The 21696-nt window shown below is 42.7% G+C and overlaps 3 protein-coding genes across 5 annotated transcripts; 1 reads left to right on the forward strand and 2 right to left on the reverse strand.

Moving 5' to 3' along the window:
- Positions 1–2944: 2944 nt before the first annotated feature.
- On the forward strand, positions 2945–4755 carry LOC122620048 (adenylosuccinate lyase). The gene has a single exon (XM_043797321.1). The coding sequence runs from the start codon at positions 3075–3077 to the stop codon at positions 4518–4520; it is 1446 nt and encodes a 481-aa protein (XP_043653256.1). The 5' UTR covers positions 2945–3074; the 3' UTR covers positions 4521–4755.
- A 6939-nt stretch (positions 4756–11694) lies between these two features.
- LOC122620294 (epidermal growth factor receptor kinase substrate 8) lies at positions 11695–15950 on the reverse strand. 2 transcript variants are annotated; one of them, XM_043797679.1, is made up of 7 exons: positions 15856–15950; positions 14491–14884; positions 14389–14433; positions 13439–14329; positions 12454–12823; positions 12038–12378; positions 11695–11956 (listed from the first exon to the last, which is right to left on the reverse strand). In XM_043797679.1, exons 2-7 carry the CDS (start codon positions 14881–14883, stop codon positions 11861–11863), a joined length of 2136 nt encoding a protein of 711 aa, XP_043653614.1. In that variant the 5' UTR covers position 14884; positions 15856–15950; the 3' UTR covers positions 11695–11860. The 2 variants fall into 2 exon arrangements, with proteins under 2 accessions (XP_043653614.1, XP_043653613.1); XM_043797678.1 differs by lacking the exon at positions 15856–15950 and adding an exon at positions 15305–15407.
- A 1143-nt stretch (positions 15951–17093) lies between these two features.
- On the reverse strand, positions 17094–21518 carry LOC122620115 (chorion peroxidase). 2 transcript variants are annotated; one of them, XM_043797427.1, is made up of 11 exons: positions 21247–21513; positions 20123–20219; positions 19580–19913; positions 19329–19515; positions 18999–19180; positions 18353–18918; positions 18025–18196; positions 17801–17968; positions 17617–17734; positions 17401–17560; positions 17094–17234 (listed from the first exon to the last, which is right to left on the reverse strand). In XM_043797427.1, exons 1-11 carry the CDS (start codon positions 21320–21322, stop codon positions 17204–17206), a joined length of 2091 nt encoding a protein of 696 aa, XP_043653362.1. In that variant the 5' UTR covers positions 21323–21513; the 3' UTR covers positions 17094–17203. The 2 variants fall into 2 exon arrangements, with proteins under 2 accessions (XP_043653362.1, XP_043653363.1); XM_043797428.1 differs by lacking the exons at positions 17094–17234; positions 17401–17560; positions 17617–17734; positions 17801–17968 and having other exon boundaries at positions 18101–18196; positions 18349–18918; positions 21247–21518.
- Between the last annotated feature and the right edge of the window lie 178 nt (positions 21519–21696).

The following is a 21696-nucleotide window of genomic DNA, read 5'->3' on the forward strand; positions in this document are numbered from 1 at the left end:
TATAGGCTTGCAAATTAATAGTTATTAAGGTATTAATTTTATTGCTAAATCGGCTCATTCTGCAGCGAGAATATTGATAATACATTTTAAATACCCACGCCTGAATGTTTGGAAACAAAATGCATTGATATACTTTTATCAATACTCCCTTACCAATAGAACTTAATAGTTTCCTATGTTTTTCTGAGTGCATCTCTGGGGTTTTAAATTTCGAATGGGGTCAACGGGTGATTGGAACCGATGATTGGCTGGATTTAAAACCACAACGCCAACATCGCCGCCTGTCAATAGAAAAGAGTGCTGTATTCAAGTCTCGACTTAAATTTGAATTGCAGTCTCAGGCGGACACGCCAAGGCAATCCAATCCATATGCAAGTTAGCTTAGAAAACAGCAGCCGTTGGTCAGGGCCGTCATCAACATTGTTGGTCTCAGCCTTAATGAGACGTACTAGACACGAATGACTGGGACATAAAATATCCGATGTGGCTATCGCTGAAATCTGTAGCAGAACACAAGAGAACCTCTGAAAGATCTGGGCGATCTGCGAATCGCTTGGACGGACATGTCGTGGCTATAATGGTCACAAGAACCGCTTGGTCGCGCCATTATATTCTAATTTGCCATGCACTCAGTCCCTTTCTAAAAAATGAATACATGCATATAATTTTATCGTGCCGCGTTCTTGCAAAGCAAATATTTACGATCACAGAGCTGTAAAACAGTGAATTAATTTAACTACTTGACAATATCAAAATTATTTGTATGAAACACTAACTCCTTTTAGCCATTTGTACTCCAACTTCTGACAATAAATAACTTCAACCCCAAATTTCACAACAATTGAGTTATTGCTGGCTGGCGTAAATTGTATACCAAAAAGAATTGGCTAGACTAACCTAATGATCTTTCCATAGCATTAACATATTTTACGCGCACTTCCATTCCGAAACTAGTTTGCATTACAATTTAAAAGCCTGCAAACGTTGATTTATGATTTGGTTTTGATTGACTTTCCCAAAACTATGGGCGCATACCAAATAATGAGTTATGGATTTTTCAACCACATGACAACAAAAGGCCAACGGAAAAGTTACGTCATTTTGGCGGAAGGGCCCAATTCGTTTTGGTCATGTCTGTACTTTTTTATCTTTGGCTAATTTCATGATTGACATAGACCATACGTTATGCAGCCATGCACTTAAATGGTGCAAGTGCACCCATATATGAGCTTTCATAGAAGGCGTGGTAAGTTTGGCCAGATCTAGTGACGAAATTGGCCAACGCGAGCAAATTTTTTACGACTTTAACGACTTCTAATTAAAAACGAATTCATATCCCGAGCTATTTGGTGATCATTAAAGTGTAAAATAGTGCATGGGACGCCTGGTGATGCCGTGATTGATTTATTGGCTGGCTATGGCCAACTATACACCATATAAGACCTGCTCTATAACCGGAGAGCGACAACATCATTGCAATCGGTTGTATTTGGCGGAGGTATAGGTATGAAAAACGCGGCTACGTGGCGTGCACACAAATCGAGGACATTCCGATTTGTCCGACCGATACAGTAACAAGCACTAATTGAAATGGCCATTTAAAAGGAAAGTGTCCCAAGCGTCGAGCACCTAAAACTGGAAAATGGGACCCGGACCCATCAGAAGCTGTCACTGCTCTGGTATTTCTTTATTTTTTACGGGATACCAGGTTTCGCAACTCGAGAAATCCGCGCGTTAATTACAAAATATGTGTCGTTTCAAATCAAAATTTATGCAAGGCAATGGCAGCATTTTGTCAATGTGCCGTCAATATGCAATTTCATATCCAAACGACTGTGGCGATTTACGTAACATAAGTTAGATCACAAGATCTCAGGGGTATTAAGATAAAGTTCGAAACACAGATCGAGATCTCGTGCCCAGGCCCACGCTCTTGGAAATCTTGGAACTTGGCCACTTGGACGGCGAATTTTTCAGCCTTCTGAATTTGGAAGCTATTTGGATATTTTCACACATGCCAAACGCAATTTGCAATCGCCTTAGATGCGGTGCACTAATTGATTCTTAACTGTACTGCACCGATTTCGTCGAACCAGTTCTGTTCCAAGTGGTCACTATTTTTGGTTGGTCATTATGTGTATGTTTTGGCTCTGGCTGATGCAAATTAAAATTGCCCACAAAGTGCTTGACATTTTTCGATTTGAATTACTTTTTACGGCCTTCCCATTAACATGACTACCGTTGCAAACGTTGAGATCTGATTTATATGTAATGTATGTAGTTTTATTTTATTCAGTAGAGTGCTTAGCTGTTGAAAACTAGTTCATATTTTTTTTGCATTTTCCTTTATTTTTTGTGATTTTTTATTTATAACCAACTAGTTATGGATGGCGACTTATCGAAAATTATCTGATTCGCTAGTCTACGACTTTGATGGTTGACTTTATTTCTAGTTTTTATGAAGTTGTTATTTTAATCGTATACCCAATAGACCTGAATTAATATTGAGCAGCTTTTTTTTATTTCTGCTTGCTTTAATTGTTAATTAAAACAAACGAAACATTAGCTACCACCATACTTAACTTGCCCGTTCTTTCTGCCAACTAAAAACGTAAAGCTTACAGCTAAAGAGTTCGTGATATTTAATTGAATAAATAGTGGCAAAGTTAAGAAGCGTTGAGTTTATCTTAATCTTTTTAATTTATCATAGAACCAATACGAAATATTAGTTTAAAGGCTATTAAAGGACGAAACTCTATGGGCTAAAAGAATTATATACATTTTGATACCCTTTCAGGACTCCTTCTTTTTAATAAATTCCAATTAGGCTATTTCCGGTTCCGCTAATTAAATAAACGTAAATATAACGGCCCAATTAGAACTTGGTATATTAGTGCGTGCGTGTGGTATATTTCATATCGCCGTTGCGCAAGTCGGTCACACTGCCCCGCCACATGTGAGAAGTCGCTCAATTAAGCAACAGTTGTTTTCCGACTCTTCGCTCGTAATTACGCACTATTGGGCCAGTGAATTTGTGATTTATAGTCAATAATCTCCTACATAGAATACCAGACATGGCCAGCAACTACGAGGGCTACAAGTCGCCGCTGAGCACCCGGTACGCCAGCAAAGAGATGCAGTTCCTCTTCAGTGACCAGAACAAGTTCTCCACCTGGCGCCGGTTGTGGGTGTGGCTGGCGAAGGCGGAGAGCAGGCTGGGATTGGAGATCAGCGATGCCCAGATTGCCGAGATGGAGCTCCAGATCAGCAACATCGACTTTGAGGCGGCCGCCGCCGAGGAGCGACTTACGCGCCACGACGTAATGGCCCACGTCCATGTCTTTGCCAAACAGTGTCCCTCTGCCGCGCCGGTGATCCATTTGGGAGCCACCTCGTGCTATGTGGGCGACAACACTGATCTGATTGTACTGAGGGACGCTCTGAAACTGCTCCTCCCACGAGTCGCCAGCGTGATAGCTCGTCTAAGCCAGTTTGCCCAGAGCTACAAGGATCAGCCTACGTTGGGATTCACCCATCTCCAGCCTGCCCAGTTGACCACGGTGGGCAAGCGGGCCTGCCTGTGGATCCAGGATCTGATCATGGACGAACGAGCCCTTTCCCGCTGTTTGGAGGACCTGCGCTTCCGGGGAGTCAAGGGAACTACTGGTACCCAGGCCTCGTTCCTGCAGCTCTTCAATGGGGATGGCGAGAAGGTGAAGCAGCTGGATCTGTTGGTCACCGAACTGGCTGGTTTTAAGAAGGCCTATGCGGTAACCGGACAAACATACTCCCGGAAGGTGGATGTGGAGATCGTGGCCGCTCTTGCCAGCCTCGGCACCACCATACACAAGATGTGCTCCGATCTGCGCATCCTCGCCTCCCGCAAAGAGCTGGAGGAGCCCTTTGAGAGCACCCAGATTGGCTCCTCGGCCATGCCCTACAAGAGGAATCCCATGCGCTCGGAACGTTGTTGCGCCCTGGCCCGTCACCTCATCACCTTGTTCAGCAGTGCCGCTAATACACATGCCACCCAGTGGCTGGAACGCACCCTGGATGACTCTGCCAATAGGAGGTTGACCCTTTCCGAGGCCTTCTTGGCTGCGGATGCCGCCCTGCTCACTCTGCTGAACATCTCGCAGGGATTGGTCGTCTACCCGAAGGTGATTGAACGGCACATTTCGCAGGAGCTTCCCTTCATGTCCACGGAGAACATAATCATGGCCATGGTGAAGGCCGGAGGAGATCGTCAGGTGTGCCACGAGAAGATTCGAGTGCTGTCCCAGGAGGCCGGAGCCCAGGTGAAGCAGCATGGCAAGGACAACGATCTGGTGGAGCGAGTGCGCAAGGATCCCTACTTTTCGCCCATTTTGGAGCAACTGGACACCATTCTGGACGCCAAAACATTCACTGGACGAGCCAGCGACCAAGTGGGCGAGTTCGTCAAGGAGGAGGTGGATCCCGTGCTGGCACGCTACTCGGATGCCCTGAAGAACGTTCAAGACGTCAAGCTGAACATCTAGACGCCCATTATGTTGCCCTGTATTAAGCACCGAATTTGATTTTGTAAAATACACACTAACATTCGCACTCGACCAACTGCGTCAGCCACTGGATGCAGTCAACGTTATCACCTTTTCGACTCAATGGGTCGCTCGATGGCAGTCAAACCCCCGGCGTGATTTGTCTTTCTGTTGTTGTTTTTGTTTTTGTTTTGCCAGCTTATTTACAATTAAATGCTAAAGACGAAAAACAAAACCACAAGCCTCGGATCGAACTCAAGTCGACGTTCTTGATCCGAGTAAACGTAAACATATACCTTTAAATATATTTGCCGCCTGTGCCTTTCCAGTTCGCCACTCGGGCTGACATATCACGACTCCAATGATGCAGGCACAGTAGGTCTCTGGGTCTCATGCCGCTTGCTTTACTTTTAATTACTCGTATACCACATATAAAACATAACATGGCCAAGTGCTGAGAATTTTCTGGGCGGTCGCATTTCTTAAACAGTTGCTACTGGCTTTAAGCTGAAGAATATCTTATGCTCAGATCTTGTTTCCATAATTAAGATTGTTTTGACGAAAACTGAAATATCATATCATAATAAAGTATACGAGCCCATAAAAAGTAAGTGTACGACACTGGTTTGCTAATCAGCTGCGTCTCGCCAAAGAGGTCGTCTCACTATTGCTGTTGCTAAATGGATTATCACATTTACATGAATGACTGCATTCAGATCAGATACGGTCGCAATGGGTTTATTAACTCACTGGCTGGAATATGAACATGAATATGAAATATGAATATGGAATCGGATAGTACGAACACTGCAACTCATTTAATAGTTTTACATATCGTTACTTTTGAAAACAAAGTTTAGAAATTTAATGATCTGAATGTTAAGAAGGGAAAGTCTATTCAGTTTAAATGAATGAAAATCTATTAAAAAGCTATTTGAATCACTACAGGAGTAGCACGAGCTTTTTGAGCTTGTTTATTAGCTGCTAATAGATTTGCTTGTCTGCATTGGGAAGCCATAACATTTTAATCAACCCGACGACAACAGGCTCCAAGTTTCCTTTTTGGTCGACTGATGGCTGGGAAATGATGAGCCGAACGTGTGCCGCACTTGTGTGAATGAAGTGGCGACAAGCCGCTCGACTAATTAAGCTCAGTGTCGCGCCATGGAAAACGAAAAACGAATTAAAAACAAAGGAATACACCGGAGACAAGACGCGATTTATGATCCGCTACCTGGTTTGGTTGAATCTTGTATGCTGAGCTGTTGAGTTGTTTAGTTGTTGAGTTGTTGTATTGGCTCGCTGCAATTAAAACTAATGTAATTACGATGGTCCGGTTAACACGCAAAGTACGGCAGTGACAATACAATGCCAACCAGAGCAGGGAAAACTCTTGCAAAAGCTATTCGAAAACGGAAGCTTCCACCGAAGACAATCCGTTCGGCACGCGAGATACAATTTCTTCATTAAAGTGTATCGCACTCGAGAAATGTGTTACTGCAATGTCGGCTCGTTTTTCTGCATATGCATTCACGCAATCACTCAAAAGACCGCCGCCCTTATTGAATCACATTTTCCCAGGCCCATTAATCGGCCGCGACCTTCTAGTCGGGAAATTTTTACTATTACGTCCGTAGGATTGCGATGGCAGGAAGCAAGGAAAACTTATCTCCAGTTTCATGAACAAGTCGTGACAGACGCCCCGTGAATCAGCTAACCGACGAGCGGTTGCGGACCAACTAAAGTGGTAATGGACGCCAATTATGGACGAGCCATGTGGCCACTTGCCACTTGCCACTTGCTGCTGCCGTTGACCGTTGCAAGCTGATCGGTTTGGGGGTACGGAGACCTTGACTTTGAAACCGCGGTGCAATTGGCCAAACTGGTTGGACCCGAATACACAATCGCTTTCTTTGGGTTTTGGCTCGATTGGATCAATGGGATCAATAGCAGTTGGCCGACTGCAATGGGGATTAAGTCATGGAAATCACGAAAATCGTCTGGCATTACCAACCGTGTAAACGTTTACGATCTGTTATGCAAAAGGAATTTAAATATTTAGCCGAGCGCGTTAAATGCTTTTGTTGCTGGCTGCTAAAGCTTAAGCCAGCATTAAATGCTTACAAATAAAAAGTGGCAATCAGCTCGATTTTAAGGTGATTCAGGTGTTTGAATCACAATTTAAATATCTCTTCTTAATTTGTGTGAAAACTGTGCTTGTATTTATTAGAAAGTTATGTTCAGCAACTGAGATCAACTAAAGTTATAAAGACCCTATTTATAAAATCTTAGTAATGTTTCACAATATCATATTTAACTGAATAAAATTGTATGTCAGTTTTATTGATAATTTTTAAGGCCCTCATTTTGATTATGATCAGTTACGATCTCTTTGGCGAATCGAGCTTATTATTTTACTCAACGAAAAGCGGCTATAAATACTCACGATCTCCATATGATAATAACTGCAATGATAAAGGCTGACTGTGGTAAACACCAAAGCATTTTGAAAGTCTGTGGTCATCAGGCACATTCCACTAGCTCCTCAGCTAATTAATTATACTATTGTTTAATTCGCTCATGTAATTGCAATAATTGGCCGAGTTTGTGGGGTGCTCCGTGGTTCTTGGGCGAATTAACCCGCCATGTGGGCTGCGCACACGCCGGGCTGTCTGCCATGAAGGAGTCCGAGCAATTTCAGACACCGCCTTCGATTTGGCAAGCCGACTTGTGCACGAGATTGGGTGCAACGTCCGTAAAAACGCCCACTTCTCTAGGTGACCAGTAGCTGCATACATATATTACTCAAGTTATTTTTAGACATTCAATGCGTAGACATATTGGTGTTGATTGGGTTTCAGCCTGTGGAGTGGATGATCGTTTAGGACAGTAGACAGTAGTAGTATTCACTAGATTCATTCACTTTGGAGTTGGCCCAGTTTGAAGTGCCTTTTTCTTTGGTGGGTGGGGGTGGCTAACCTGTTTGCTCACGTAATTCTGGAACGATTTGGTACGAGTATGAATAACTGGGCCTAACTAGCTGGATTGAACACCAGAAGTGAATTATGCATGTCTGTCAATTATGTGCAACTAAACTAATTGCAATGGGGCGGTAGTTGCACAGTCTGGTGTTTCTTGTTTTTCAGCTGACACATGGCAGTACGATAGTTCCCAAAACTAATATCTGCCATTGTTGGAGGTGTCGTGACTCGAAGCGCAGATCTCATTATTTCCTATATGTACATCAAACTAATTTTATGTGAGATCGACCGACAAAGACGGATACAACAACACCTGTCTGCGACGCCTGCGTACATTTACATACCTGCGGCCCAAAGATCGTAAATGACTTCTGGGTTTCAAGCTAAATGGCAGCTTGAACAGCACGACCGTTAAGCCTTAAGACCACCAGGTGAATGGCAAGTCGCCAGATGTAATGAAATATATGAAAGTATTAAGGCATACGAGGCATACGTCACTATTGGCTGCGTTTGCATAACGGGCTTAAAAGATTCCGATCGATAGAGAAAGTAAAGCCCGCGTAATAAGTCACGGACGATCGAAAACCTGATCCGAATGAGCGATTCAAATGTTCTAGGCGAATAACTCAGCGAATGCTTGATGGCCAGAAGAAAGGAAAATGAATTGTCCGTAGTGTGGAGCATATATCTCAGCTGTCAAGAGGCCGAGATTTATATCAAAGCACTCGAGCCGAATCAAAACACCGGACTTAGTTAGAATGCAGTAAAAAGAAATCAATTCGAGGCATTCAAAAGGCCACGCGGGTGCCGATCAATGTGGTTTTTCGGTTTGGTTTTCTGTTTTTGGTCGACTGGAAACCTTTGTCGAAAGACCCGCAATGGAAGCCTGAAGGTCGCCGCATTGGATCTCAAAATAATTGTCTTGCTTGTAATTAAAAGATTTGTTACTTTCAACGCAATGCCTGGGTCAGTTGTTTACCGCCAACGGCTTCGAGAGGTTTTAAAAACAGCGCTTGACCGTAATCTATATTAAAATGTGTAATTTAGAGCAGTTTTGCAAACCGGTATGTGCTTTAAGTACGTCGAGCCATTGTGCTTCATAATTGGCCATTAATTAAAAGACTCATTTCGTTTCAAACCCAAAGCCGTTAACAGAGATATGTGTTGGCATGTACGTTATCCTAACGTTGTTTCATTACTAGGTGCCCTTTAAGCAAATTCAGTTGATTACTTGCAATTGTGGTTTTTAAGTTGCAGACTGCAGATACGAATAATTGACATTGGAAGAAAATCATTTATAGAGTTCACATTAATATTGGTAATTACTCTAAATTAGTGGGTCTGGGTTTTATTTTAGCGATTTGTTGATCACTCAGCACTTGGTTACTAATGACTTGCCAATTATCAGATTGTAGATAAAACTAAATATCGACTTTAATTCATTAAAGTAATTCATTAAAGTAAATATATTACGAGGCTGTTTATGCTGACCTAATTTAAATCCAAATAAGATTAGCTGTACAGATTGCGGTTTTCGAAATTGAGATCAAATCATTAGCATTGTTTGCACTGTTGATCTGGGTCTAGTAAACCCTTATTGAAATCAAAAAATGCTCGATTATAAATATCTGTAATATTACGAGAAAAAGAAATTTGTACTTGCAAATAACCAATACCAATATTGGGTAAACCAGAGTAAAGTGGTTGATGTTTATTTGGATTTTTTAAACGAAACACTTAAAGGCCTTCCTAGAATTGTAATCTGCAGCATATCTTTCGATGATATTTTTAAAGTCTGGCCTATGTTCATGCTTTTCGCATGACTTTTCACAGCTATTAAATTGCGTTACCGCACTTTTCGCATAAAATATACTTACGGTGGCTCGCAGCGAATATCCTTTCTCCCGACGATTAATCAACAGGTTGTTTGCGAACACAATGTAGTTCTTTCACTTTTATTGCCAACGGCTTTGGTGAAGGGGCAGTGGAGGGGTATTCCCTCGCGATACTCAAAGACCGTATTTACAATCGACCAATTTGAAGTGCGCAATCGCGAATTCCACGCTGAGGTGAGCAAATTGCTGCGAATTATGTTGGTTTTCGCGATTACCAGTACTAGTGACGTGAAAACAGCAGTTCACCGTTTAATTGGGCTTGCACCTGCCCACAAAATAGAGGGCTTAGTGCTAATCCGTGGACGATTAACTAGCGGCTGCACTTCTATGCTATGGATTTCGGATCGGGTGGTTAACTGTGGCAAGGCCCAAGGCGAACTAACTGCGCTGCCGCTGAATTTGGGCCTTTTATATCGAATCCGCTGCGCCGCGCATGCGCAAATGTTGGCGCTAGCGTTAGCGTTAACGTTAGCGTTTTTGAGCCGCGTCGAGTTGGTAAGAGCAGGCTGGCCGGTTCCACTGTACTTGCATCTGCGAGTGTGTAAATCAAAGGCTCCCCGCATTTCAGCTTTTTTCTCTCTGCTCCAATTTAATGGCGCTATTGAAAACGTCGCTGCGTTTATGCTTTATGTAATTTATGTTCGAACAGTTGTCGCTCTTGGCCAGGACACTGCTAATCTCAGCTACGTTTAAAGTGTGCTTAACGCTATTGCTTATTGGCCTTAATTGCTCGGAAGGAGATCGGCCATCGGCGACCCGCCGACCTTTCTGAGTGCCAAACTATGTAATGTGGGGACACACGGCTGGCATGACCTAGAGAGCTTTTCTTTCGAAAAGGTTTTGAAATCCACATTTTGGTTTCATTTTGTGTGTCACTGGCTCTGCGTGACCGTCGTTACGGCTAATTGTTTCATTAATTAAACATTTGGGCCGTCCTAGAGCCAAATGCACATAATTGGGGACACTACTTGGCATAAAAAGACACCCGAATTTTTCTGTGTGAATGCAGAAATACTGAAATACGTTTTATAGATAATTTTGATGGCAGAATTCAAAGGTAATTTTTATAATTTTTCATGATTCAAATGTTTGAATGCTTATCGACTTTTAAATTGACCACAAAACGGTATGAGGCACCTAACAGCAAACAAGAAAAGCGTTTAAAGTATGTCTAGCTCGGAATGTTTGCCGCTGTCTAAATCAATCGTATTACCAAATCTCCAAACAGTTGGTAATTATCTGTCAGCATTACCCGGCCGTAAAATGTGCAGTCGACAAAGTTGCATGGAAAGAGGTATGTTTACTTGAGCAAAAAACCAATCATTACAATCGTCACATTCACACACAATTTGATCTGTCAAATGTATTACAGATCGATTAAAAGTCCTATCCGTAACAAAGGTTGACAACAATCAGGTATCAGTCATAACTCGTTTGCTGTTTGTTTGTTCGTTGCAAATAAATTTGAGTCTAATTGATTCAATTTGATCGACTCTTAAACCCAAATAACCCATGGACCTGTTTTCTGCGTGGCGCGTAATTGCAAAATTAATTCGTTCTAATGGGCAAAACCGCCGCAGAAAGCGAAACAATTGGTCATCGCTTGCAACTACCAAACTCGAAAAATCAAAATTCCGAATCTGAATCGAATAAGAGTTGTATTTTTATGTTTTGGCCAGCAAGTACACGTGAACCTACACATGTTCGGCCAAGTAACCAGGCTAACAAGAGACCGGTTAGAGCCTTGAAACATGTGACTTCACAGATCCGAATTATCGGGTGAACAGGCGCGTGACTTACATTTTCAAATACTTATTTCCCCCGCAATGTGCCCCCAAAACAGTCACATGGCACGCCACGCCCCTACCGGTTTTAATACGCCCACTTACTTAATGCATTAGGATGCATTCACATTGCAGAATTTATGAATTTATGAAGATTATCACTTATTGCACTTGAGCGGCGTCTATAACTTCTTCATAACATTAAAGTCATGTTTATGGAAAAAACATTTTTCGCTTGTTTCGTAACTTTGTGGATTGAAGTCTGCAGTTCGAACTGGAGTTCGACATATAAGGTATCTGGGTTAACCAATAAGCGTTGCATTAGGACTGTTCCATAACCAGTTCTCAAAGTTTCCTGTAATGATAAACATATTCTTGCCTAATTAATCATGCCACAGCTTCGAATAGCGCAACTAATCATACCACTTTTGAGTTAAGGGAAGTTAAGATTCTGAACAGGAAAGCATATTCATAAAATTAATCATAATAGTTCTTCATTTTATAAATACTTGTGTTTAAATACAAACATTCAAAACGAAAAAGTCGAACCTCTTTTTGTCTTGGTTTTTAATGTACGTATGAACACTGTTTAACATAAATGGAGGATTATTACACATAAATAAATTAATGGCATCTGAAGCATTATTGTCTCGCTCTTCTCCGGCTATAGGAAGAAGGCCTTAGAAGACCTCGTTGGGATTGCCATTAGACTGATCGGCCTTTTGGCGAGCACGTGCCAGTTTGGCAGAAAGCTCCGATGATCGAATGGTTTTGTACTGCAAAATTGGATATGGAAATGAATTTGATTAGATTAAGTGAGGCTGAGTGGGCATATGAGCTCATGTACAACAACTCACCTCGCAGAAGTTCTTTTGCAGCACGATCTGGGAAATGAGGCGGCGACTCTCCCGCTGGCCAAAGTAACTTTCGATGGTGTGTGGTGATAGGGCGAAGATCTCCTCGCCGGTGAGCGTGTGCAATCGCTTGATAATGATGTCCGAGAAGCCCTTGCCGCGCAGCCACTCCTCCACCTCACGTGGCTTTGAGTTCTGGTTGATGTAGATTTCCGGCGTCTTGAGGATCTCGAGGTCCTTGCGCCTCTCTCGCTGCTGCAGCAGAAGTCGCAGTTCGTCGTTCACATCGTCCTGCATGTAGTAGGCTTGGTCATCTGCCTCGCAATCGTTGCGGGCGCGCATGGCTGTTATCACAAGAAACGAGGTAATTACGACCATTATTCCTATTATAATTGTTTTTCCTTTGTTTAGGTACCCACCTGCTAGCGCTCCTGCCGCCGCCATGTTGCGCTTGAGGGTTCCACTGGGCGTATTCGTCTGGCTGTCGCTTGGTGGAGGCATCGGTGGTGGGACGGGCACGTTGGGCATCGAGAAGGTGCGCTGCATTGCCTTGCCATTGGCCGCCGGCTGCTCCACGGGAGCGGTATACATGGCCATGGTGTTGCGGTACAGCGGAGGATTGACCTCCTCGCCGCCGTTCTCCGTCAAAGCCATCGAGGCCAGCGACTCCGTGTCCCGGCCATTTACTCCGGGCTCAAAGTTGTAGGGCGTGAGCACTGTGTGCGGCACGTAGCCGATGCTTCCGTACGAGTTACGGGCCTTCCACCAGTTGCGGGAGTCATCGATAATCTTGGAATCAGACGAGGTATATGAACGTTATGAGGTCTGTTATCGGGTTGATAGAAAACTAAGATCGCGTAATTGGGGAATCGATAAGATTGGTGCCATGTATAATAAAACTGGTATATAGTATTAATATAATCAATGTTTAGTAATTCTATTCTTAGTTTTTGTATGGAGAAACGGTGTCAATGACCTCTCATCTTAACTACAACTTCGGGGTAAGTCCCTGAATTTAAAACTATCGCATCATATTTCTTTCCGTCTAAGAATTTTCTTATCTTAATTACCAACACTTATCTAAAGCTTTTATATCAGCAACATTCCAAAACAAAATATTAATATAAAAGTAAAACCCCTGTGCCTTACAAGATGTCAAGTGATTCAGTTTTCACACGTGGACATACACACCTGAATAAGCAAAACTGGATTGTATCAAAAAATAATTGCCTTTTACATACAAACGATTTGAAATGCTAAGTCGTGTTAAATCATATGCAAATTTTAATTAAACAAGCAACTTGAAAATGGGATAATTTTCGTGAAATGTTCTGAATGACAATAACTGACGTTCATTCCACGACAATTAAATTAAACCGCTTTCGATGATTATTAGTTACGTACCTCCAAATACTCTCCCTTCGTAACCTTCAGTTCCTTATCGTTGGTGGCCGACTTATTAAAGGCAACCTCCGCGATCTTCACGTTTCGGCTCTCTAATCTGCTCAGCCAGGTGCGATTTCCGAGACCTGGACTCGGTGGCACTGCAACTGGCACTGGCGAAGGCGTTGTGCTCTTCTTCAGAGCAGGAGCCAGGTACGGCACCTCCTCATCGACCACCCAATCGGGAGACCAGTCGTCGTAGAAGATCGGGTGGTAGGAGCTCTTGTGATCCTTGAACTGATCCTTGGGAACCGTCCAGTTGGGGCCGAGGCTCTGCCACAGCTGCTTCTCGCTGGAGTCCAGAATACCGTTGAGGAAGGCAATGGTCTCACGGCGCAGAAGGGGATTAACGACTGCCTGCGGCAGACCCGCATCCTCGTAGATATCGTTGCAAACGGTGACGATGGACTTAAGCGAAATGAAGACATTGTGCACCGGATCGGCGGGCTTGGCGAATTGGTTCTGCAGCCGGACGGAGTATATCAGGGCCAGTTTCACCTTGGCCAAGATGTCGTGGAACTCGCTCTCGATCGGGGGTCGCGATCTCAGGACCAAAAGTCCCTCGCCGTGAGGATTGTGCTGCTCCTTGCGCAACTTCAGCTCGTTGAGGGCCTCGGCGGCATAATGAAGCCGCGCCATGAACCTCTCGATGTCCTCGAAGCAGTGGTTTATCACCTGGACATCCCGCTCGGTCTGCTCCTTGTCCAGGGCATTCTTCTCCGCTGCTATTCCGGCCACTGCAGCTGCTATTCCATACTGATCCTTGGCCTGCTGGTTCTGGGGCCTTTCCGGCTTGGGCAGCACAATGGGTGTCTTGTTGCGATCAACTGTCACAGGCGTTCCCTTGCTCAGCTGAAAAGGCACGGAATTTTGGTTATAGAGATCGGGAAACATTTCAGTTTGCAACTCACCGTCTTCAGATCCTCGACCAAAAGCACTGAACTGACATCGGCCACCTATGATATATCTAATTATTACAGATCTCTAAGCGATGAAAAATAGGGGCTTCTCACCTGGAAGATGTGCATTTCGGTGTTGCCCAGTGAGATTCCGGGCACTGAGAAGATGAGGATATTGTTGAATGACTCCTGCGGATGTTCGCTTATGAAAGCCGTGGGCTCCGTGATCAGGCTCCCTGGGAAATTCTCAATCTCCTTCATATCACTGTCCAGCATCACCAGCCACTGTCCATTGAAGCTCATGAACATCTTGTGCGGCCAAATGCCCCCGGTCTTCTCCAGTTCGACCAGAAGCTTCATCTTCTCCTTCGGCTGCTTGACCTCAGCCTCGTTCTTCAGCTTAAAGGTGGCCAAGTGCTCCAGGGCATAAGTGGGTTTGACCTCGTCGTACTGCCCATTTGCCTGATTCCCGCCGGGGACTCCATTTTCGTAGCCGTTTTGTGGCATCCTGAGAAATAAGGAAGTGTGCATTCAAAATAACTATTGTTTTCTATCATATGTTGGTTCTTTCCATTTGAAGTTTGGCATTAACTGCGAAAATTAACTGCGCAGTTCTTCGCCCATCTTTTTGTGTTTCGTTGATAACACTACATTGCAACTAATGCATGACAGATGGTAATTGTCGATGACTAATTGGAGCACACGGAAAATAAGTTCAAATCTCAATTGTTTAAAAGTAAAATATAATAGTTTGTTGTTCACAGCTTGACCTAACTCAAAGATTTTCTTAATTTGTATTTTATACAGTATAACACTGGGTGTTCCGAGCTGACACTTAGAAATACCGAAATATGATTTGATAGACAGGTGTTGACAATCTATGCGCCAATCTGTGATACAGACACCTGTCCATCACGCTGATATTTACCCATACTTGACCGAAATGGGTCGGAAGTATTTCAGGGTCCTATTGCCTGCTTTGACCATTCCGCCGGTGTGGAATCAAAGCGATCTGGTAAACTATTGATTCCGAATGGGCAATGCGAGCCGATAGATAGCTACCTTTAGATACCTTTGCATTTGGAAACACATAGGTACATAGAAGAGCACCTAATTCACCTGTGTGGTAGCCAACTGTCCGATTAGATAAACGCAATTGGCACTGTGTTTGCGATTGCCTTGCTTTTTCAGTTTGCTGGCCTTTTTTTATTTTTGCAGTTATCACAAGCCAGGAAATTCTTCGCACATGAAGCAATCATTAATGGAGGCTTATTACATAAGGACTCCAATATAAGAGTTAATCGCGTATTTTTAGTCCGTGATTGTGGGTCACTTATATACCGCCATCGTATGGCTGGCAGCTGTGACTCGAGATTTATTTATTGCTTTCACTGGCATGACATCAGATCCTAAGATACCGATGTCTGTGCCATATCTTTGGTATCTTGATTTACGGGCTTAGAAGACCCGATGGGTTACCTTGTACTGCCCACTGCGCTCTTTATTTATTTATTTGCTCTTTTTCCGACCCGAACTAGCACTAGCACTCTCGACCCGCTGCGAATCGAATTCCAACTCCAACTAACTGACGTTGGCTGGCCCAAAGGGAATCGGCGATATCAGCTGGCTCATTAATTGATTGCCTGAAATTGCGATGGTGCGTTATCGCAAAAGCAAAAGTGTGCCTTATCATTTGGTGTTGTGCTCATAGGCACTTTTTCAATCTTATCTGGGAGCAGAGAAACGAATACAAATACCATTCCTTATAAGAGAGAGTCTGCTGCCTTTGGGCCTTGATTTTGATATCAGCCCACAATGGGACCGTAGGGAATGGTCAACAGTTGACCCTGGGGCCAACAACAAATCAAACTTTCGATTAAAGATAGTAAGGTGTACTAGGAATGTCTTCAAGTTTCATGGACTCATTTCTAGCATTCGCTGCATACTGGCATGCTTTGCAGCAATACCTTAAATAGCTTATTAAAACTTGAGTTAAACGGTAAAAAAAACAATTAACACTTCTTAAATATATAAATTACATCAGAAAAAGGCATCTCTATGATTATTTAAAAGGTCAAAGAAATCAAGAAATCATCAATGGAAAGCAGTCTTATGACCAGTTTGGACAATCGAAATTAAAATAATTTATGTCACGATGTGTGTGCATAATTTCGATCAATTAAAACTGAAATCTACACTCAACTTATTTTATATCTTATACCATTATCATATCCAAGGTTTGTATGCTGCTTATGAATCATTCCTAACCCAGGAAAGTCCTTTATCGTAAATTATAAGCTGTAAAGCAATGCTGCTAGGGTCTGAGGCAACTATTTTATGCGTTTATTGGCCAATAACTTTTATTGGAGCTAATTGTGACATTCTTGCCGTTTAATGAGGTTTGGCCACTACTTCACGTAATAACAGAAAAAAGCGACCCTCATTGCAGTTCAAAATGGGAATTGTTCAAAATGGAAATACACGTATCGCACTGGCCGCAACACTTTCTGCAACGGCTTTGAGTATAGTTATATTGCGTGACTTTAACGATCCGCTTCTGAGTTGAGTTATCAAAAGTGTCAGCCAGACAATCGATCTGTAATTCCATGTCTATTTAAACATAACGATATTGCAATACAACCAGATCTATCTGTAATTCGATGTTCCAATAGACAAAAGCATAGTTAACAACTAATATAGCAAAACGATAATGGGAATCAAGATGTTATTGAGGTATTTAATGAGTTTTGGCTCTTATACAATTTTTTTGGTTTGGAAACAATCTTAAATTGGTTGCGAAGTGTGAGCGGCGTTGTATTCTCACCCTCTAGACGTCTTCACAAGAGACCATTTGATTTCTGTAAGGAAACACGAAAAAAACAATCATTAAGGTTGTAGATAATTTTGGTTGCCGAGCTTATCACTTCAGTACTCAGTAGAATATCAAATGGGAATCAAATTGTGTGCAGACTGTGACTCAACCGACTGACAGGTGATCTATTATGATTTCTTTTCACTACTAACCTGGTCGATGGCAACTGGAAGATATTCTGGGGAACAGCTGAAAGGCCGGAGCTCAGGCACAGGAGTTTGGTTCCATTGAAGTGGCGATATTGCTCCACCAGTTCATTGTGTTTCAGGGCTCTTTGCTCGTTTTGCTTCAGAACGTGTACGAATTGCTCAGCTATAAGAAAAGTATTTGAGAGATAGATCTACATTTTATGGCAGGATAACTCATACAGATAATGCAGCTGAAGGTGGGGCCAACGGATCCGTGAACAGGCTTCTCCGAAATACCACCCACAATGAGGTCCACATCAGCCCAACTGGCGTAGATGGTCTTCAGCTTATCCAAAACCTTGTTGAATGAATATTTTATAACTATATTAATAAAAAGGTAGTAATTAGTAAATAAACTACCTACATCAGTTGGAATGAAGTGCTCAAAATCTTTCCAGCTTTTTACGGGTTCGGACAGGACACACGATTCCAAGTACCGATGGTATGGCAGCAGACCGTGATCTCTGCCCCTTTGGATATCGAAGGCCAAGATGTCGGCATGGGTGGGTCTGGTGTCCTTGTGCCAGACGACCTGTCAGTTAAAATGTGATTTTTGGGATCTATACATAGCAAAATCGTACTACTTACACCACCGGAGTAGGCAGCATCCATCTTCATGGACTCCTGGTTGAGTAAACTCTCAAGGATGTTATTTAACTTTTGGGAAGTGTACTGCAACTTTGGCTTGTAGATTTCTTCTTTGAGCTCAAACAGATTTCTAGTTGGTAGCTCTTTGCTAATAAACACATATTCGTTGTTTCTGGAGAGAAGTGACATGTTATTAAAAGTTCAAGGTAACTATTAATATCTTTAATCTAATTTAAAGAATGATCAAATAATTGTATTACCTGTCGTAATAGTAATTTATATGGCAATCAATTTTTTCATATATTCTTCAGCACATTATGGCACTTACTTTTCAGTTCCGTAGACTACGTTATCCTTGGTCAGATTTTGGAGCTCATTGGGCACCATTGAGAAGTAAAATCGAATGGCAGCCACCGCAAACTCATTGGAGACCTCCAAACCACGATTACCGTGTTTCCTCCTAATCTCACTAGCCAACTTCTGCCCGAGCACCTCGGGAAGCCACTCCTCAATCACCACTCGACGATAAATATCCACATTGACCGCCTTGGCTGCTTGGAAGAGCTTTTCGTCGCTCCACCGGGGATTCCTTTGCCGCAGCTCGGCAGCCACTTTGTTGTGGTTGCGCATGAAGATCGTGTAGATCAGTATGGAGAACGGACTGCTGTTCACCCGCGAATCTCCGGCTGCGAAGCAGGTGCCATCTCCAATTCTCTCCCTGGCGCAGAAGGAAGGTCCTTCCGCGTCGGTGGCAATGGGCAGAAGGGCGTTGTCGAACTCTCCGCGTGGAGTTGACCTCAACAAACCGCCCTCAAGAAGCCGCAACTTTCTCTCCGCTGCTGCCGTGAAACCGTAGAGTTGCGACAGATCCAAGGACCCCGTGGCCTGGTTGAGCTACATACATACATAGGTATAATGGGTGTAAGCAATCAGTGATATTTTTGCGTGGTTTTTCGCAATTGAATTCTTCTCACCTGCTCGGCGCCACCGAAATTGCAATCAGCCACGGCCAGAGCACTTCTCACATAATTGAGGCAGCTGGGCACGTCGTATTTCCCACCGGGCTGGTACAGAATCGGAGCACATGCCGGGTGGTGGTGACGCGGCTGAAGGTTGATCTGGTCACGGCTGCAGCACTCTATCGGGGCTCCATTGCCTGGGAACAGAGAACTCATTAATAAGATTTACTTTAACAAAATAAATATAAATTGTAATTTAATTATATGTATATATCTTCAAGTCAACTTGGGATGTTTTTTAACAATGTTGAGTATGGAAAGAAGAGGTCATCATAAGAAACTTACTCATTGATTGCGATACCGGCTTGCTGAGATCATGCTCCACAAACTGCGCCCACTGAGGGAGGCCCAAGTTGGAGTTGCTTTCGACGGTTTGTTGTTTGGAGGTCTGAACTTGGTCGGGCTCATACAGATCCTTGCTGATGGACCACGCAGCCGGCACTGTTTCGCGTCTTCCGGAATTGGGAAACATCTGAAAATACCATCTTCGCCATCTAATTCACTTTCTACATCCCGTTTTTCTGGGCAAAGCATACCTCGTAGAATCCATTCCTGTAGTGGCTGCTACCAAGAAGCCTCCTGAAGGCATGGTGACCCTCCCGGTTTCCCTTGAGCGAGTTTTCGCACTCGGTTCGCAAACTACTGCCCTCCGGAAGTGGTTTTTGCTCCAGATAACTGCGACACTCATCTCCATCGATTTCATTGGGCAGGCATTCGCTGTTGAAAACGAGCAAGCTGGACTTAAGGATCTTCAGGGCGAGCTTGTTGTCCTTCTTTGAAGCTAGGCTGGGTAAAGTATCCAGGAGTTGAGCGTGTGAAAGGCTGCCGTTCTTAACAGTGATATCGGATCCCAATAAAGTGTCCTCCAGACTGAAAATGGTGTAAAATACAAATCACTTTATGCAAATGTTTAAATTTGAGACCGAATACGGAAATACAAGTCGTGCTAAAAATTGTAAATGTTCTCCTTTTTACAAGTGTTACAGGTATATAGTTACAGTCTGAAAAGTGTCACATCCCAAATTTATCAGCGTAAGTCATTTAAGTTAATGGTTTTCAAATTAATCAGTTTTACAAACCGCTTTTGTCTATTTACTGAGTCCAACGCTGTTTCTACGTATTGCAACCATTTCGAGGCAGGAATCCTGTTCAATTCGGCATTAACATCCCGGCTTGCTGAAGGTTTATAAAATGAAACAATTTAAATGGTTAGATTTCAGCTCATACAGATAATTTCATTATCATTGTTATCATTTCTGTTGCGAACCTCAAGTTATAGGCGCCGTTTTAAGGCAATTGACTCATTTAAAGAATACATAATTATTATCTACGCCATAATTGAATTGTTCTGGAATATTCCACAAATTAGGACTTGTCAACACATTAATCAAGTCAATTTAAAAGTACTATATCAAAGGTGAAGGCAGAGTAAAAAAATGGTCATTTGGGAATGGTCGGATATTTGCTGAAAGTGTGCATCCCCCATTAAAGAGAAATTTACCTGGCTACAGTATGTTAATTTAAATGAATAAACATCAATTAGATCTCACGCTTATAAAAATCTATTTGGATCCGATCGATCGGTAAACAATTGTTGATTGGGGGAATTCTTTTTCAGAGATAAGCCCTCAATATATGTATGTGTAGCACCTTGGGGTGAGCTTTTGGAATTTATTGAAATCTTTATCAACAAGTACTATATGCAAATGGGTTTTTTTAAATGTAATAATTTAGAAATGTTTACCACAATAAACATGCAGCCATTCATGATGATATAACGCTTGAGCTGCGACCATCGTTTACTTTGCACTCGTAGGAAATTGAAAATTACATTTCGCATTAAGCCATAAAACAGTTCCCAATTTCTATCTATATTTTTAATATTATTACTTTATTATTAATTGACTAGTGCGTAGCTGGGGAAATTTATTGCTAAGAGACGACCAGCCTCCGTTTGATGAAGGTCTTCCTGCTCTATTAATAAAATATTTATTTACTTCAATAAAGTTTTTATTATCATAATAAACCGAATAACTAGCTATAAAACTAATAGGCTTCTTTCTATTTGGCCAACTTTATTTAACAAAGACGACTTCATGTTTACTGTGTTCTCTCAAATGAAATTAGCATAGGCATGAGATACTTGACACAAAAAGATCGTCATAAAGACAGAGTTGGACTTAAATATTGCCATCAGACTTACAATTTGCATCGCTTGTTGTCAATAATGATGCTCCTATTATGAGAGCCAGCAGGCAGATGTACTGAATTCCACCCATTGCAGTGTTCTTTGTTCTAGAACTCGGGTTTTCAGTCACCGGTTGTGATTCACAAAATACCAGCACGTCAATGGAATTTAAGTCACGTCGCTAGCTTGTGATAAGGAAGTGATCCGAAATGCGGCTCAATCGGACCTAATCCGAGTTTTCCGTCCAATTAAACCGTGCCGACGGCTCAGCGATTCGTAGACTACTGAGCTTGGGGGCAAGTCTCGACAGAATCGAGCCGATGGGAATGAGTCGGGTCGTTATCACGCACAATGGAACCTCATCATCTTGATAGTCATCATCATCTGGCTGGCAGCAGACTCTCAGCGGGTGAATAAAATCGCACAAACGTAAACAAATGTTATTTTTGTTTGGGCTTGGTGAAT

The sequence above is a fragment of the Drosophila teissieri genome, chromosome 3R (genome assembly GCF_016746235.2).
Source record: "Drosophila teissieri strain GT53w chromosome 3R, Prin_Dtei_1.1, whole genome shotgun sequence".
In the NCBI taxonomy this organism is placed as follows: Eukaryota; Metazoa; Arthropoda; class Insecta; order Diptera; family Drosophilidae; genus Drosophila; species Drosophila teissieri.